The 18100-nt window shown below is 46.4% G+C and overlaps 2 protein-coding genes across 5 annotated transcripts in view; both read left to right on the top strand.

Annotated features, from left to right (window-relative positions):
• Positions 1-4142, top strand: LOC106750119 (SEC14 domain and spectrin repeat-containing protein 1-B). Its single transcript, XM_014630222.1, has 13 exons — positions 1-332; positions 620-869; positions 980-1172; positions 1544-1657; positions 1746-1920; positions 2096-2196; positions 2279-2488; positions 2602-2787; positions 2856-2970; positions 3053-3294; positions 3358-3480; positions 3556-3747; positions 3905-4142. The coding sequence occupies exons 2-13, from the start codon at positions 685-687 to the stop codon at positions 4115-4117; spliced, it is 2049 nt and encodes a 682-aa protein (XP_014485708.1). The 5' UTR covers positions 1-332; positions 620-684; the 3' UTR covers positions 4118-4142.
• Positions 4143-4411: 269 nt separating this feature from the next.
• LOC106750117 (muscle M-line assembly protein unc-89) overlaps positions 4412-18100 on the top strand; it is a 28249-nt gene continuing 14560 nt past the window's right edge. For 3 of the 4 annotated variants that reach the window (XM_014630221.1, XM_014630218.1, XM_014630219.1), the window contains exons 1-17: positions 4412-4468; positions 5688-6222; positions 6532-6719; positions 6819-6984; positions 7160-7388; positions 7483-7739; positions 14087-14209; positions 14303-14481; positions 14572-14819; positions 15157-15413; positions 15498-15689; positions 15826-16008; positions 16108-16716; positions 16819-16995; positions 17117-17300; positions 17375-17502; positions 17594-18043. In XM_014630221.1, the coding sequence (XP_014485707.1) occupies positions 4467-4468; positions 5688-6222; positions 6532-6719; positions 6819-6984; positions 7160-7388; positions 7483-7739; positions 14087-14209; positions 14303-14481; positions 14572-14819; positions 15157-15413; positions 15498-15689; positions 15826-16008; positions 16108-16716; positions 16819-16995; positions 17117-17300; positions 17375-17502; positions 17594-18043 (4107 nt within the window). In that variant the 5' untranslated portion in view covers positions 4412-4466. Of the gene's footprint in view, positions 4469-5687; positions 6223-6531; positions 6720-6818; positions 6985-7159; positions 7389-7482; positions 7740-10436; positions 10758-14086; positions 14210-14302; positions 14482-14571; positions 14820-15156; positions 15414-15497; positions 15690-15825; positions 16009-16107; positions 16717-16818; positions 16996-17116; positions 17301-17374; positions 17503-17593; positions 18044-18100 lie in introns of those variants that run through there. The other variant, XM_014630220.1, reaches the window with a different exon arrangement.

Here is an 18100-nt window from a genome sequence, read left to right as displayed (position 1 = left end):
TTCCGCCCGTGCAGGTTTCACATAAATACACGTGCACGCGCCTACTTGCACGTGACAATTTCGCCTTCTCTCTCGCTGCTAACCGCGGGCACACGTGCGACGGACAGTCGAACGCGACAGTTCGCGCGCCGCGCTGCTGCTCACGTGGATACGTGGGTGTAACTTCTGGAGTCGCGGAACAGCTGCTGCCTGACATTCCACGTTTCCGCGATGCGTTCGAACCGCATATTATGCGGTGCGCTGCACCCATGTAATGTTTCGCCGTGACACTTCGCGAGTGCCCCGAAGTTGCGGGTGCGGCTCGACCCGCGAGGATCGTCATTCTCAAATCGGTGAGTGCCGTTCATGTACAGTTTGTAATCGAACGTTGGAAAATTGGAAAATCCACTCCCGGAGTCTCGAGAACGAGATATATTTACGAGTACATTTTCCCGCGGGATTCTGACGTAGCTTGCGCGTAAAATTCTTCGCTCGGTCGGAATCGTCTGTCTCGCTGATTCCGACTGAATCTTCTACGCCGCGTAGATACTATTTTGTCGAAATGATTATTGCTAATATTGTTCACGAACTACTTAAGTAATTGTAAAGTCTTCCATACTTAAAACGCGATCCTTTTCAGATCGGCCGTGGATGCTTGTAGAAGATCGCCTGAAATGAGACGTACTTTAACGAGCGATCGCAGAAATGCCTACGAAAAATTTGAAAGCGTTAGATATCCTGGATGCTCTAGAATCGAGGCTCGCATATATTCCAGGTGGTCGCGATCGTGACGGCCGACCTTTGATCGTAATTAGCGTCCCGCCCGAACTCGACCCAACGACGAAGCCGAAACTGGAATCGCTCGTTTTATATTTCTTGTCGATTTTCAGGTACGCTACGATATCTCGCTAACGTTACGCATTTCGCGCCAACGCTCAAATATATCGTTTTTATTTACTGTCGAGTAACGATTAAACGTTTTTCGACGATCTCTTTGTAGCGAGGAGACGATGGAAAACGGCTTGGTTTTGATCGTGGACGCGCGTCGCGGTGCATGGCGCGTGGCTAGGTCCTGTATCAGACTATCCACGAGTCTGATGGGGTCCAAGGTGGTCTCCGTAATCGTGGTGCGACCGGATGGTTTCTGGGACAAACGTGTCGACAGCTGTACAAAGTCGCACAAGGAAGGCGAAGTTAGTGAATCAACTCAGGAACGATATTTCGACTCTAGCTTCGAAAGTTGTACAGGCTTTCTTCCCTTGAAAGATGGCTCGGAAAACTTGATCGTCTTGATACCACGCTGTTTACTTTGAAGTGATTGATCCGCGCACCTTTATTGACATTTTTTATTCGGCTTATGCCCGATTTCATCAACGTCGACTGCACCAGAGTTTAAATTCTCTTCAAAAAGAGACGGAAATTCTGGTTAAAATTTAATCGACATTGATAAAATCAGTAATATTAGTGTGGTTTGTGAAGTTTCGACTTTTTCACTTTTCAGTAATATTTTATAGACGAGATATACTATATGAATGTTTATTGTAATAAACCCGCCGGTTTTCAGCCGACATACGTTACCTTGACGAGGCTCCACGTTTGTATCGATTTCTCCCAGTTACCTTATGAACTTGCGGGCAACAAAGCGTACAATCACGTCGAATGGATCAAAAAGCGTATGGTAAAGTGAACATTCACGGCGATGATTGTAAATCAAGATTATATGATGCATTGATATCCCGATGATAAATTGATTTGCCGTTTTGTAGAAAATAGAAGATTACTCGAGAGACGCGTTGGAACTTGTGTCGAAGATGACGAATCTGCATCAAAGGTTGAATACCCTTGATGGTATTCGCATGACGCAGTCAGACGATGACGTAGAATCCTATTGGGAGATCGGTACAGAATTGTTGTCAGCGGCCGGTCATATACTCCAATCAGGTCTATAAATCAATCCTTTTCACCTATCGAATCTCTCAAACTCGAGACCGTATTATTTGAATATTAAGCAACCGATGAATCGGGCGATTTGTTTCACGCAGCGACATTTTCTACAACTTCAATAATTTGTGTGTAAATTATGCAATAAAGCAAATAAATTATGTTTGCTCGTTAGGTAGAAATCTAGTAAGCTCTATGAGCAGAGAATCCTCTAAGGATACCTTGGACACTGTAAAAGGAATTCACAAGCTGCTCGATTCCATCGAACTGAAGCAGGTATTTAATAAAGTTCTCGATTGATATTCGAGTTTAATTTATTTCTGATTAATTTAACATTTGGCATCGTCTTTTCCCTAAGATGGACATTGAAAATTCGTGGACAGAGATGGAACGGAATCTGGATACCGCTAGAGTGATCGAGGATCTCGAGCAGGGTGTGTCGAGCGTTACCGATTGGATTCTGGGTCCGGCTGACACGATGCTGAACTCCTGTTGGCAGGTTGGCTTCGACGTTTCTTCGTCCGAGGAATTGCGAAGGCAGCACGAAAAACTGGAGCTTCAATGCCGGGTAAATATGAGGCGGAATGTGCAAAATTTCCTTTTTGCCTGAAGAAACAGAGAGTTGTGTGGACAAATAAATAATAAAGAAATTTAATAAATAAAAAATAAATAAATTCACAGGAAACCTATGGCCGATACGCAGAGTTGCTTCACAGGATTGACAGTTTTCCTAAAAGCCGACTACCGGAAGACTTAAAGTCTCAGAGAGACTTCATGGATTTCGTTTGCCGCAGCTTCGCTTCGCGACTCGAAAGACGCAGGAACGTACTAATCACTTCGCAGAGATTCTTCAGGCTCGTCTCCGAGGTAAAACGATCGATCGAGGGAATGTTCGTTAAGGAGAGTCCTTTTCGAGTCTTTATTATTGTTTACAGTACTTCGATCGGACGAGCGAAGTGTTCGATCAGTTAGTCATGGGCAGCAGGAGTTACAATTTTTCCCAGGCGAGCGTCAAACTCCTAACACTGGAAAAGAGTCAAACGGTTCTGGGTAAAAGCGAACAGAGAGATATCATTAGCGATATCGTTACGTTAATGTTCTCTCAATTTTACGATTGAATCGAATTTTGCAGACGGCTTAGAGCGCGAGCTCGTGAAGGAGGGCGAGAAACTGTCGGACATTCTCTCCATGCCCGTGAAGGACGCACTTGGCCGAGAAGTTTGCGTGAATTACGACGAGGATATCGTCAACGTGAAGGACATATTGGACGCGACGAACGCCCGGAAGAACATCTTCAACGACAGCGTGGAACTGCAGAAGCTGTCGTTGAAGCAGATAGCTCTGATACATATGTACGAGAGCGACGCCGAGCAGGTGAGCTTGAAAGAAAATCAAACCTAGCGACGTAACAGACACAAGAAAAGTTTCGTTTTCCAGGCTGTCAAGTGGCTGAACGATTTATTCAACGTTCTGCTGCGGAATCATATGGAGGTCGGTTGCAACGCGAAGGAAATACAATCGCAGAAGGAGGATCACCAATCCTTTCAAGAAACCGCGAAGGTAAAGACGGCGCGAATGAGATAGAGCGAAAAAAATGACGGAATATTTGAGTACAATATAATGACACATTTATAGGGGACTTACGAGTACGGCGGTCAATTGGTGAACGGCGCTCGCGTGCTGAGACTATCCTGCAGGATATCGTTGGAGAGCAACGCCAGTCTCTTTTCGAGATTGCGGCAAGCTTGGCGGCAGCTTCGCTCTGTCAGCCAAGAGCAGCTAACCAGGCTGCGAGTATGCGCCGTTTTTCACAGAAACGTCGAAGATGTACGGATTTATTTTTTATTATATTACATATATATAAATATACTTATGGTTCAGCCTAATTTACTATCCTGGAGAGGAAATAATGATTTCGCGCATCGCGGACTCTCTAAATTTCTTAGAGTGAGTCTTCTACATTTGCTTATGGATTTGTTTAAAGCACTGTACCAGATTGAGAAACATAATAGAAACGGTGACAGTTCTGCATCGCGCATCGAAGGACGAAGACGCGACCGCGGAATCTCGTATCAGGACGGGCATGAGAGACATCCTTGACAATCGAGAGAAGCTTTTGTTGGAGGTCGGACGAATGGTGAGGTTGGGCCGCCTTCTTAAAACCAGATTGAAGGAACCGCTTTATCATCAACGGTAAGTACGACGAGAGAAGTCATTAAGAGAATTACGATTTTAATAAATTTCTGCATCTAATCTGAAGACTGAAGGAACTGGGTCGTGTTAGCGGTTTGAGTTGACTTTTTCCAGGGGATAAACCGCAGACGAGTGGACGTAACAGATTCCATGAAGATCTGAGATACATAAACCGGAATTAAAATTGCATAAAATCGCGCTTGCCTTTTTTTATCATAAACTATAACTAGAGGAAAGGCGCAAGTATGTAGCGGCTAGTGAGAGCGGTAATACGCCTACGTGTCCAACAGGGACGGTGTGTCAGTCCATGGCCGACTGTCGCCGAGATAGCTCCTATAGTCTAAAACCGGTGCATGTAAGTCCGTCACAGTGGAGTAATTCGAGTTTTATGACGCTTTCTCGCTCGACCACGCTTACTCACGAATTTTTTGCTCACCGCTCTTTTTCACTCCTTTGACTTTGTGAGGCTGATTGTATTTTGATTTCGTCAGTTATGTGTTTAGTTTAGTTTGCAGTCGTGGCCTGGATCGACAGTCGTAATAACGGCAGATGTGACACACCTGCGCCTAGTAAACAAACGAAGATCCGCAGACACTCTCTCGCTTGATAAAAAAAGAATAATTTTTTCCGCTTAAACTGTACATAGAAATCGTTTCACGCACGCCATCCCGATTCTTAATCCTTTTAGCACTCAACAGAGATATCAATGTAAATCGCTAGAACGCCCATAGATAATAAAATGTCGCGTTCTACAATTCGTTGGCGCCGTTCCATCGTCTAGTCGTAACTTAAAACTCGACTGGTAAAACGCGATAATATATCTCGGCGCACTTGTTTACTACGGTGAAGAATCACCCATCGTGTTACGTCACGCGAATTATTTCCGAATATCTACCAGAGTGATGGTAAAGCAAACGCGGGGCGCACCGAAGTTGCGCAATATTTTGCAAAAAAGCCGGGTGAAAAATTGTCTTCGGAAATTCCCGGGGACTTTCGACGCGTCACAAATTGAAGATGACGTTCGATCGCGGCTCTCGGTGAAGCGAGAATGTCTTACGAATATCGAAATTAGAACCTTGTCCTAAATTTCGGAACCACGTGGTCGTCTGCGTAAAGTGCTGTCACTGCACTGTCAACCGTCGATTGCGTAATCCACGTAGGAGTCTGACGTTTTCCTAACGGTGCTAGGCGTAGTTCTAATTCCGTTCGATCATCCCCGAGCCGCTTCAAATTGCGTCTAACTGCAACGGAGAAATGGAGGGAATAGAGAACGAATATTGCGAGAGAGACTGCGTGAAAATAGAGAAGATAAAGTCAATATTTTGAAAATGACACGCACGTGCAATCTGACCAAGTGGTTTGCTCGTAACTATTGAACATTTTTCATTCAAAATTGCTGCAATCGAGCACGAAGTGAATATTGAATTCGGTCATTGTCGAGACGCACGGAGTAACGTTACCGCGCGGAGCTCGCGAAACCCACTGAGACTGTGGTCACTTCAAGGTTTCCGCTCCAGAAAGCGTCTATTAATAGTATATTAATATACGTTTGACGGATTTGCTTCCCTCGCTAGGATGTCCGAAGCCGAGGATGCCTCGATCCTCGGCAGTAACCTGACAGCGGTGGAGGCTATCTCGGCGAAATTGGCGGAGGTGACGCGTCTCGCGGAAAAACTGGACGCGAGACTATGCGAGGCTGGAGCGAGAACTCGGCCGATGTCTATTCCTACCGCCGTGACGTCCTCCGCGTCGTCCTTGCTCTCGATATCGGCCATGTCGTCGCCAGTCACGCCCAGCCACACGACTTCGACTGCGATTGCACCGGTGTCGGCCGATGCTTCGGCGTCTGTGACGACTCCAGTTCACCCGACGTCTTCGAAAACCACGTCGGCGATTATCGCGTCTTCGTCAGCGACGTCGACAACGACGACGCATAGGCAGTTACAAGCAGGGTCGTCTACGCACGAACGCACAGCTTCCACTTGCGCGATGTCCACCGATGCAGCTAAGCCAGTTGCTTCTGTAATGGAAAAACCCGACGAGAGTTCACATGGTGTCGCCTCGCATTCCACGGAGGATGTTCAAGCGCCGAAAGATTCCAGCATTAAGGTACAATCAGAGTTGAGAAATAATAAAATAAGAAATAATAATCACTTTCTTTTTTAATAATTATTTTTTTTATCATCTCGTGATCTACTATTTCCTTGATTGAAGAAATGATGAAATAAGAAATAATAAATAAAAGAATGTATTACTTAAAAATATTCGGAGATATAATATTATTATTGTTAATTTATTATTTATTATTTCATTTACTTGTTTTGGCTTCCGAATTTGCCTCCCTATTATTATTTCATTCTTCTTCTTATTATTATTAAATTATTATATCATATTATCAAAATGCTTTCATTTTGATAGGAACCTGCCGAGAATCTTTGCAGCGAAAGTGCAGTGGAGGAATACAATGTGGAAAATTATGCGACGGCGACCGAGTGCTCGACTCCGACTATGCTGCGCTCCAGAAGCGAATCATTCGTGACGTCGCCGGAGTACGAAGATCTCCCTGTCACGGCATCCGCGACGCCTTCGTGTTCTGGTTTCACTTGGTATGTTCGCGCGAGAATATCTATCGCTTCAAATTCCCGATCGAATGAGTCATCGGCGGCGTCTGTTTGATCGATTTGAAACGTTCTAACATCTTACAGGTGGACCACCGAAACGCCCAAGCTGGTTACTACAACCGCGCCCGTTGCTTCCGCCGCGAGCAACGAAAACCAGACGCTGAAAGTGGCGGAAACAACATCGAGCGTTTCCACCATCAACGGAATGAAGCCAACGGCACGAGTCGAAACGATGGAGAAGATCACAGACGTACGTCGTACAATGCAAGACGAACGAAAATGTCACTCTCGGAAGTTACTTTTATCGGCTTTCACTTCTTGACCCCTTTTGCACGATTCATATAGTTAGACACTTCCGAAAGAATATTTTCGGAGCATCTTGTCAGCTCTCAGTTGATTTGATTTTGATCAATCATTTCCCGCAGGAGAGGTTCGGCAGAATTGTGAAGGAAGTTACCGAGACGACTGTTTTGCGCGTGTCGCACGACATTCGATTAAACGTAGCCTCTTACAAATTGACGTCAAATACGATGCAGGACCATCGGCAACACACTGACGCGAGAGAGATTCAAAACTTGGAACGCGTGCTGCCAGTGGAATGTCGTGAGAAAACGAACGGCATTCACGATTTGGATCTCGGCCTGTCTTTGATCAGTCAGTACAGCATTCGCATGATTCCTCGCGCACACCACGGTGATAGAAATTCATTATTATTAAATTCGCTACTTTGTTATTGATTTCTCTGCAGAAGACTCCGACAAGTATGTCGAGAAATGCCCGAAGAAGGTTCAATCGGACCAAAATATTGCGACGAAATTCGCGAAAGTTCGGGAACACGCGTTGAATGAGAGCTCGCGTTCAGCTACGGGTTTGAGGGAATACGAAGACGTAGCATTGTCCACGCAGGACCTCCTGCGACATCACGAGGACAGCGGCATCGAGATGTCGCCGATGAAGAAGGACGACAATTCGGAAGGCGAGGATTTCCTCGAGAGAGCGAGGAAGGTGAGTGCGATCGAGCCGATCGAGTTTTTCGATGCTTCACGGGGAAAGTTCGTCGGCCGGTCGCAGTTGCGGTCACGTGCCTCTCGACCGGTACCCGACCGGATTCTCCCGTCTCGAACTTCACGGGAGCAATCGGTCGGCCGAACGAACTCGTTGTTTGTCATCTTTTAACGCAACGCACGAATGCGCTCGCAGTGTGATCTGCATTTGCTTTAACATTCTGGAGCTTTGTATCTTAAATCTGTATTAATAGCCGTTATTTGCAATATTGTTCAATTTAGAGTTCAATCTGATTCACGATTAAATTGAAACATTCACAGAAAAAAAATTTTACATTAAATTCAACACATTTCACATGTCTGAAATGATCCACCCAAATTTCTGTGAAAATTAACATAAAATATTGGAAGCAAATTGTATGTTAAATTGACGTATTTATAATGTGAAAAATAACAGATGTGTTATTTTAACAGATATGTCGAATATCGACTCAACACAAAATATTGAGATAACATAAGTACAATATATTAAGTTAACACAGGAGTATATATTAAAAATTTAACAGAAAATTGTTTGACAAGGACCAATTCTAACACAAGTACAAAATGTTTCTTACTGACTTCAGATGCAAATTTGAACATCTCGTTTGAGAGGAGTTTCAAATAATGACTATTAACACGGGCCATCAGCGCGATTAAGCGCAACCATGATTATCCAGCTGACATTGACAATCTGACATTATTTGCAGCTTTGAAGACAAACAATAAAAAGAATCAGATGAGTGTTACTAACGTAGATCTAACGAGCCTCTCTAGCCCGTCGGAGGAAAGACGTGGACCACGTGGATTCGCGTCGAGAGAGAATATCGCACAGACGGCAGGCTCATAAGGATTAAGGAAGAATAACATCGTTAACAGCACATTTATCGTTGCGCTTCGCTGTGTGTATTCTGTATAGCAAATCGAAGTTTTACGTAACGCTGCCAGCTCCCGAGGAATCTTTTCCCGTTGTGTGTATCGCATGACATGTTTGTTATTTTTATAAATAAATGATGTCCGCCGAGAAGAGAATCGGCGTTACCCAACAAGAGGTACCCGCTCGAAGTATACCGGGTGACCGTTTCTTGCGACGCACCTCCTCAGCTTCTCCGCGACCGCTCCACTTTCGTTCGGCGCTGCTGCGCCTCGGTGACTCCGCTCCGGTAGATCGTGCTCGACGAGCGCGACGAAGGTGAGCGGGAGGCTGCCGGAGGCCAGCCGGAGGCCGGAGGCCGTGCCGCGCCATGCCGGTTCAGTCTTGGTTCGGCTGGTTACGGCGACCGATCGACTGGTGACGTGACACACACTCGTGACATGTGTCACCCGAGTGTTTCTGCCGGTGTTGTCGTCATTATCGCTATTAACGTCGCCTGAACGCGAGTCGATTTAGGTGACTGCCGTTTCATTAAAAATCACGCCGTCAGAGGGGAGCGAGATTGAAGTTTTCGTGGACCGCGCGGTCGTTCCTGTAACTTGGCGCACAGCGAAGAGATCGCTCGCCGAATTAACGACACTTGCGAATTCGCGTCACGCTGAGAGAAACGAGAAATCGGAAGTCGCGAGAGCGAGCTTTTTCTCGCCTTTCCCGACTTAAATCGCGTGATTGAGAGAGAAACGAAAATCTACGTCGATTTCAACTGCGAACGAATAATTCCGATTTATGAAATAAATATCGAGGAATATGACTCGATGACACTGTAGTTTCTCCGATAGAAATTAATTGGTTACCTGGCGAAGTCATTGAATAATATTGAAATCCTCCGATGTAACAGAGAAACACGAGAATTAGCAGGTTCTCTTTCGAGTATATAAACGTTTCTTCGTGACACGAGTTCCGGCGACGAGTATGTGGTGTTGACTGAGCTTTTTTACCGGTACATCTTCGGCCGTGGTTTTCGCCGTGATGTACTTCTCGTCGAGAGTGAGAGAACGCTACCAGTTAGTCCGGTTTTATTCTACCATTTGGTCGTCTCCGATGATGTCACCGTATAAAGATATCTAGATACGTGTAGTGTATACATGTCGAATCGAAAAGGAAACGCGGATCTTCCCGCGCGCGCGCAATGTTTATTTTTAATCGGTCGACGTCGCGAATTCATAAATCAGCCGGATCATGTAGTTTTTATTTCGCGCGTCCTCTCACGTGCGAGAACATAAATCCCCATTTTTTTCTTCAATTTCGCGCGACTCGATAACACCTTGCAGAAATCGCAGTAGCGAATCGTGCGGGACGAACAAGTGCGCGAGAATATGTCATTCGCGGAGTAACTCGCGCGCGAGTTGTCGTCGCGCTGTAGAATCGCCTCCTCGTCGCGGAATTTTCACAGCGGAGACGCGCCTTTGGCGAAACGCCAAAAATAACGTCAATCAGGGAAGGCGCGACCGCGCCGACTGGAGAATACGATTTTTCATCGCGCAAAGTCCGCGAGAATAATATCGATGAGGGCAGAAACTATGAGAAAAATATCGTGGATGTTTACTCTATCTCGCGTTTCAGATCGACATACGTCACTGCGATATATTTAGCGCCAGGCATTAAAGTCACCGCTCGGACGAAACGTGCGATATTAGCGTGTGTCGCGCGCTAGACACTCTCTCGGCAACTCGTCCGATCGATCGTTCAATCCGCAGAGCAGACCGGCACCCAATGAGCACGCAGTCAATTTCACCGCTTGATCATCCTTCCTTACCGTTTCGCCTCGACCGAATGTGATCTGCAACTGCATCGAACGCAATCGGCCAACGTTCACCTCCGATATCCGTATATCCGTGATCGCGCGAAAGACAAAACTGAATGATGATGGTGGACGGTCCCGACACGATGGAGGTGCACGCGCATCCCGAAGGATCCGGCGAGATGAATTCAGAAACGGCGATGAGGGACGAGGACACGCCGCAGCAAATCACCTCTCCGACTACCACCATAAGCACCATAGCGATGCAGAGCGGGGAGACGCGTGTTGTAATCGCTCTGCTTCAAGTAAGGAACTACGTGCCGCCGCTTAATCGATAGTCATTTGTATATATATGCTCGTTGTCGCGAGATCCGTTATTCCTCAGCGCTCAAGCGATCGCTCGTCGTGTAATGAGAATCGAGGTTTGTAATAAATTGCTCGGTGCTTTTTTCCCGGTAAGAGCATATGAGAGAACCTGCTCCCCGTCGAAATAGTTCTCGGTGAAGGATAACCTTCCGCCGCGATCCCATCCCGTACAACACTATGGTGTAGATATTTCGGGATTCGGTTGCTCCGGTCTATAGCTATTTCCGAGTCCTCTCGAAACCGTAAGCGTTTTAGGTATCCGCCCGAGCAAAACGAAACTCTCCCGAAACTCCGCGAAGGATAAATTTAACCGCTAGGTACGGTACCTCCCATTACACGCATCACCATGATCGGACCCTACACCCATCTTACATACGTTACGTCGGATCTTGAAGAGCCTTAGGATCACGACCGCGCGCGCGAGATCCGCGAGAGTTATATTTCGAGCGTCCCTCGGCCGCTGCTTGCACATTTCAGTCTATACGCCTGTCTTTCGGACTCTAGGGAGAAAGCTGTCGGAGAATGCGAAATTTATTGGGGGAAAAAAAACATCGTGCAAAAAGAAGCGAGTCTCAGGGTCGAGCAAGTCTCGCAGCGTGAATTACGATCGAGCGAAATGAAAGAAAGATCGGATCGTCCGTTGACTGATTTTTTTTTCTATAGCGTATGGTTAGTCACAAAGAGGCTGCAGTGTTTTTTTTTAATAAGTTTTGGGACGCATCCCGAGTTCAACGGAAGAAATTACTTTTCAGTAATTCTCAGGAGATACGTTTTCCTATTGGATAAGAGATGCGTCGCAAAGACGAGTCGAAGACGAAGCATTGCGATCTTTTCGTGATATTAAAGCTGCACGCTCAATTTTGCAATTTTGTCTCGGAGTATCAGCTCGCACAGAAGAGAGAATCTGAATTTTTTTCAATTTGAAACGCGTATACCGCGTGGTCCACGCGTGAATCTCTCTTCGCGACGCTCGAGTCAAATTGTGTCAAACTGCCGAACCCATCCGCAGGACAAGCCGATAAATAGACTGAGTGATCGGCGCGGCCGAATCGAAGCATGCGAGAGAGAGAGAGAAAGAGAGATCTCTCGTGGTCCGCGCACTCACGTATAATCTAACAAACCGGTATTATGTGAGACGGCTCGGGGCGGCCCAACCCGGCCCGGCTCAGTGTCGGACGGCGCATCGTGATTCTTCCTTTTACCGCACCTTTGCCTATATCGTACCTCCGATCTAACGACACTGGCTCTTACCTCCGGTAAAAAAAGAGAAAACGACAGAGGCGGAGGCATCTAGACACACATAGGATTCCTACCTGCTAAGTAGTCGGAGATTTAGGTCCGCGCTTCTCTCATCGCATGTCTTTAACGCGCTGCCGCAAATGCGGCTGTCTGATTCCCACGTCCAAGTAATATCACCGGGTCTGTCCGTGCGAAACGAGCCAAGTATCTTGGTATCGTATCTAAAATTAAACGATCGGAATACGTATTCTTATCGTTTTCGCGCGCTTCCCCGCTTATAATTCGCACGTGGCTCTAGTTCAACATTCCAACCGTGTTGTGGCTTGTTTTTAACTCCCTCACTGTGTTATTGTAACCACTCGCTTGTATCCACTATGTAGGATAGATGTTTTCGTGCGCGATATCTGTCACGCTGAATCGTGCAAAACATCATTCATCCTTTGACCTCAGTCACATGTATTGTCTGCGGATGACAGTCGAGAAGACGACCCGGCATTGTCATCTGTTGACTATCAACGACTATATAACGCGCGAATTTCTTTTGTTTTCTTTCATGCTACGCTCGCAACGTAATACGTGTACAGATAGCTAGATAGATCTGGTCTCAAGTTTGTTTATTTCTTTTTCCTCCGCTTCTCCTCTCTGCACGAATTTTCGATTTCGTTAAAGATATCTCACGTTTCTCTTTACTTGTCTTTTTGATTTTCTGCGAGCAACGTTCAAGTAAAGAAAACAGATGGTACGATTGATTAAACTGACTTGTCGACGGGCATCTCTATTTGAGATTCCGTCGTTTACCTGCTCGCGAGCCGTCTGGCCCAATTTCAAGCGTGTCCGAATGTGGCCATGTTTGGTCACACCGGTTGTTTTACTACTCGCGAAGTTCTTGCGTACGTCTCGCGTGCACACGTGACTTTACAGAATTACGTTCAATTTGAGCCGCCGTAAAATTCACTTTCACTCGTAACCCTGACTTTTGAGAGAGCCTAACCGTCATCGCACAAATCGCATTTGCGATCGACGTCGCGTGTCTACCTTCGCCAATTGCGCCCACCTCGCCGACTATTCGTCGTCGATACCTTTGAGAAAAATTGTCACTGAAACGCGATACCTCCGTATCAGCGCGTTAAAAGAAACGTTCTTGACATATGGCGGTATGATATGAGAGAGGTAGAGACAGACAGACAGGCAGACAGAGAAAGAGAGAGAGAGGGAGAGATTTGGTCAATCCAAACGTGGATATTCGGCAGTTTGCCAAAGATGAAAATGGAAACATATCTGGCCTTTCTGTGGCCCAACTACACGAGGTCGACGAACCTGAGGCCGATCTCTCTAGTCTCCGCCGTCTCTTTTCTCGCGCGCTTCCTTTTTTCCGTCTCTCCTCTTCAACAATGCCGGGAGGGGGAAACGCGCGCTTTTGAATTTTATTTGATTTACGAGATCGTACCCGCTGCCGGATGATCCAGAAATTTATCCCGGGGAAAGCGATTTTTCTCTTTCATACCGGCGCCGCCGTTTCTTTTTTCAGATTTCCATCGCCGTTTATCACATTGCACAACCGAATGAAATATCGATCGCGACCAGACTTCGACGGCTCGACGAAAATAACGATTTCACCGCGCGACGTGATCCGTGAAGAGATGGGAAACGATGTTGCGTCTCGCGTGTCTACTTTCATTAGATTATTCGCGGTACATTGCAATTACCGAGCGCTCTTCTAATTACATACTTTGCGATACGTCTGTTGCGCTGGATGCGTAAAGTGCCTGTAAACGTTTATCGCGGTCTATTAATCAATAGATAGCCGGTTGTGCCAATAAATAATAACGTATGGACGCGAAATAAAAGTCAAGCTGTTTCTCTACAAATTTATGTTTCTCGCATCTGATTAATTAAGGATTCTTCAGTTGACTCGGCTCGAGACTGTCAAAAATGACTGTCGAATATACTCCAACGAACGCGATTGCACGCCGTGTTTCACGAGCTTCCGGTTTCGTTACTACATCGTTTCGCTATCTCGTTTGTCCAGAGCGGCGAATGGCTGAAGCTGAAAATACTCGAGGTGCAGCCAGAGCTAACGAAGCTCGGTGGTTCTGTCAAGGAAGCCACGGAACTCTCGAACGCGCACGACCAAGTGTTGCTTCGACTGCAGGTGAACTTATAAACATACGCTGAATTCGTTCGCGTAAATTGCAAAAAGGTGGAGGCGGCCTCCTTTAATTAAAACTTTGCCGTTTATTATCAGAACAAGCAGAGCCCGGTGGAGGAATTGCTACGTCAGGCCGATCAGTTGATTTCGACCCAACGACCGAGAGCAGAAGTGTACACGGCTATGGCGGAGACGCTGGGTCAAGCGTGGCGTGATGTGAATCAACTTTTGGAACGTCGCAAGGAGATACTCGAGCGAAATGTGTTATTTCAATGGTAAGACGTAACGTGTTCCAAGCGCAATTAGCGTCCCACTTCGCGATTACATCGATCGTCTGACGAAATCGACAAATTTTGGCTCCACAGCCGAGCGGCGGAATGCAGGGAGAGTATGGATGCGTTGGAAATGGCGTGCAACGACACGTTGTTGCCGATCGAGATCGAAGCTGTGAAAAATTTCCTGTCGAAGATTCAGGATCTTCGCAAGGATATGTTGGAAGCGTTGATGGGCGCGTTGAGAGAGGGCAAGATGCTGTTGGACGGACTGAAGGAATTGGCGAACGAAGGCACTGTGGACTCCAGACCGGACAGAATCAAGGAGGAAGCAGAACATGGTGTGTTGTGTGATTATAATAAAAAGATAATAATAATAGTAATACCGATTGACGATAAAATAACCTCTGATTCTGCATATAAATATGCCTGTGTAGAAATATATGTAGGAAACATTTGTGACGAATGTACACATCAATTACAAACTGAGAGTGGATTCTTCCATTTTGAACGAAGATATTCGACGATTCAGAGTGGAAAATTCACTCCGTGTGTGTATGTAAAAAATCACTCGAGTGACTCGCCTGTCGCTCAGCCTCTCGAACGGAATTTCACTCGAAAAAATTTAGAGAGTACGTCGACGTTCACACAGTAATATACTTATTCACGTTCCGTTAGCTGTGGTGCGAGTCGAAAGGTGGTTGGAAGAACTTCACGACAGGAGGCGGCTGATCGAGGCGTCTTTTCGCAGTAGAAAGACCCAGTTGGAGCAATGTCTCGCTCTCGCGTTGCTCGCGACCGATCTTCGCGATCTCGAGGAGGTCCTCAACGACCGGATCGCCGCTCTGGCCGGCAGTTGCGATCAATTGGGAGATTCCGCGTCTAGCGTGGAATTGCTCCTCTTTGAATTGAAGAAGCTGCAAAACGAGGCGAAGGTATTCGCGATAAAGACCGAGCCGATGTTGCCGGACGCTTTAGATCGCAATTGTGATATCGTCACTACCATTAATGTTTCACAGGAATTCCAAGACCGGTCCATCAAGATAACTAAATCGACCGAACGATTGGTGTCATCGGGACACTTCGCTGGCGAACAAGCGACCGAACAGGCGTACGCAATTCTTGGCGCCGCCGCCGATTACGTCAACGACTTGGATCAGTACAACGCGTTATTGAACAAGGCGATGTCATTTTTCGAGTCTGCACGATCAGTAAGCATCCTCAAGCATAATTCCCAGTCATTCGTGTAAACTAATCGACCTTGAGCAGCGTCGGCTGAACGTCGAGCTAGCTTAACTGAAGGGCGTTTACGAGCAAATCTGAATTTCAACGTCGCAATGCGCGTAGGCTATCACGAAACTGGATCAGTTGGAGATCCAACTGATGACGACGGAGCATCCTCCTTACTCCACGCGACTCGCGCGTTTTCACGCGCAGACAGCGGCTACGACAGAGGATGTGACTTCGAAACCTTTGTCGGAAGGATACGCGCTGCTGGACATCACGGGAAGAGGAGCGCCCGGTGCCGAGGTCAGATCGAGAGCGAGATTGATCGCAATAATAATCGTTGTAGGCGTTAATTGTCGCATGTTGAGTCTAGTTGTCAATAAGAGATTCGTCGTTGTTTAGGGCGTGAAAAATACCGTGGAGGAACTGGAGAGTCGCAAGATCCGCTTGACGGAACGATGCACGGCCCACAAAGAGGAGAATCTGGAGATCTCGAGGATGCTCGCTGTATTTTTAGACAAGCACGAGGAGCTACGGGTCTGGCTGAACAGCGTTGCCAAAGGCTTCCTGCAGGGACATCAGGACATGGGCAGCGATCTGGCGATGGCGTGCGATTTCCGTCGAGTTCACTGCCAGCTGTTGACCGATTTGGAGGACAAGAGCGTCGAGGTGGATCATTTGGAATTGGAGATCCTTCCGATAATAGAGCGCCTGGAAGAAGCACAGAAGTACGAAGTGCGAGCGAAAATCAAGGAACTCGAGGACGCGTGGACGAAAACGAAAATCACCGTGGCGAAGAGAATCGAACTGGGCACGACTTATATACAGTTTCACGAGGTCGCCGAAGAACTTTCCAATGAAATGGATTCTGTCGACAACGAGTTGAAAATGAGCGAAAACGCGTCAAACGAAGGGAGAATCGGCGAGCTGGAAAGAAAATGGGAGGCTCTGGAATCTCTTTATAAGAAACTCAATAATCGTGCCAAAACGTTTCACGACGAAGCAGACAACGTAAGTTGCTCATGATACATTCTTGGATTAAAAGAGCCTGACTTTATCTAATTTGATTGGAAAAAGAAATGTGTAAGGATCGCTTGTTTTTTGCTTTCGCAGGTTGAAGATTCTTACCTCGATATATCGAGAGCTTGTCTGTGCGTTCAGACTATTTTGGACAAGTTCGCTAATCGTCAATTGGTCGTGACGGAGTCGTGGGAAAAATGGCAAACCACCATCGAAATCGCAAGGCAGAGGCGGATCGAGCACGAGCGGAAAATCGAAGAAAGCACGAAAGTACGTTCTCCACTTTGTAAAAAGTATATGGTTGACGTCTAAAAATAATTGTCATTTTAGTGAGATGTTTTTTCTCTCATTGCATCACCAATCACTTCTGCCATTTACCGACTTGTTGCAGACATTAGCGTGGGTTTCAAAATTCGAAATGAAACTGTATCCGGTAATAACATCATACTCCTCCAGAGTAACCGACATTCTGGATAATTTGAAGGGCGCGAGGGTGCGAGTCTTGCTTGAATTAAACAAAGCGGCCCAGGAATTAGATACTAGAATCAAAGGTATTCAAGTATTCGCTGAAAAAGGTAAGTAAAACATCCTTACGTCACGCGTCGCATCTTAGAAGACCTATATTTATTCATAAAAGTAATGAAATCAGGAGAAACCAAGGCAGCTGAGCAGGTCTTAGGGAGACTCGTGCAAATGTATGACAAGGTGAACGATGCTGCCAAAGATTACGAGATGCTGCTAGAATCTCTCATCTCCATCTTCAAGAGCCTCGAGGAGGTATGATTCTCGGACGTTCTAAATATCTTCCGACTTGTCTATTTCTTATACGTATAGATTGCTTTTCTGAAACATAAATCTGCTTTTTAAGATCGAACATAAGATCGATCGAGCGAGGCAAGAAATCGAACACGTGTCGAGCTTCACGAAGCTGATCGACGTGGACAGTGCATTAAACGAACTTGACGCACTCAAGACATCTATTACGGAATCTCTGCTGCGAGTGCGCACCAAATCTGAGGAAGTGATTGGCAACATTAGGCTGCAGGAGCCGGTGGAATCAGCGGTGCAGGATATCGAGAAGCTGAGGCACGCGATGGACTTTGTAGACGCCCAGCTCGAGTCGTTTCAAGCGGAGATCTTCAGCCGTCTCGAGAAACATCGACGACTTTGTGTCTTTAGGGAGGATGTCGAGAGAATTGACTCGGACCTGCGTGACTTAAACGAACAATTGAAGACTATAGACGGGAGAATCGGCGAGAATTTGTCGGCGTCGAGAGCGACGTTGACTGCTTTCGAGCAGTTTGAGCAAACTATAACGGTAAGGCGATCTCGAGGAGGCTTCGAGGAAGTTAGGTTGGTAACTCACGTCTTTGTG

The sequence above is a fragment of the Dinoponera quadriceps genome, unplaced genomic scaffold (genome assembly GCF_001313825.1).
Source record: "Dinoponera quadriceps isolate SergipeBrazil2010 unplaced genomic scaffold, ASM131382v1 scaffold4585, whole genome shotgun sequence".
NCBI classification, from domain to species: Eukaryota; Metazoa; Arthropoda; class Insecta; order Hymenoptera; family Formicidae; genus Dinoponera; species Dinoponera quadriceps.
The sequence above is the reverse complement of the archived record's forward strand: the minus strand, read 5'-3'. Positions and strand labels throughout refer to the sequence as shown.

Bases quoted from the DNA above. Each gene is read 5' to 3' on its own strand.
- LOC106750119 (XM_014630222.1), top strand. From the start codon at position 685: ATGCCTACGAAAAATTTGAAAGCGTTAGATATCCTGGATGCTCTAGAA. The intron at 2,197-2,278 runs GTATTTAATAAA...CTTTTCCCTAAG, and splicing joins ATTCCATCGAACTGAAGCAG to ATGGACATTGAAAATTCGTG. The intron at 2,489-2,601 runs GTAAATATGAGG...ATAAATTCACAG, and splicing joins AACTGGAGCTTCAATGCCGG to GAAACCTATGGCCGATACGC.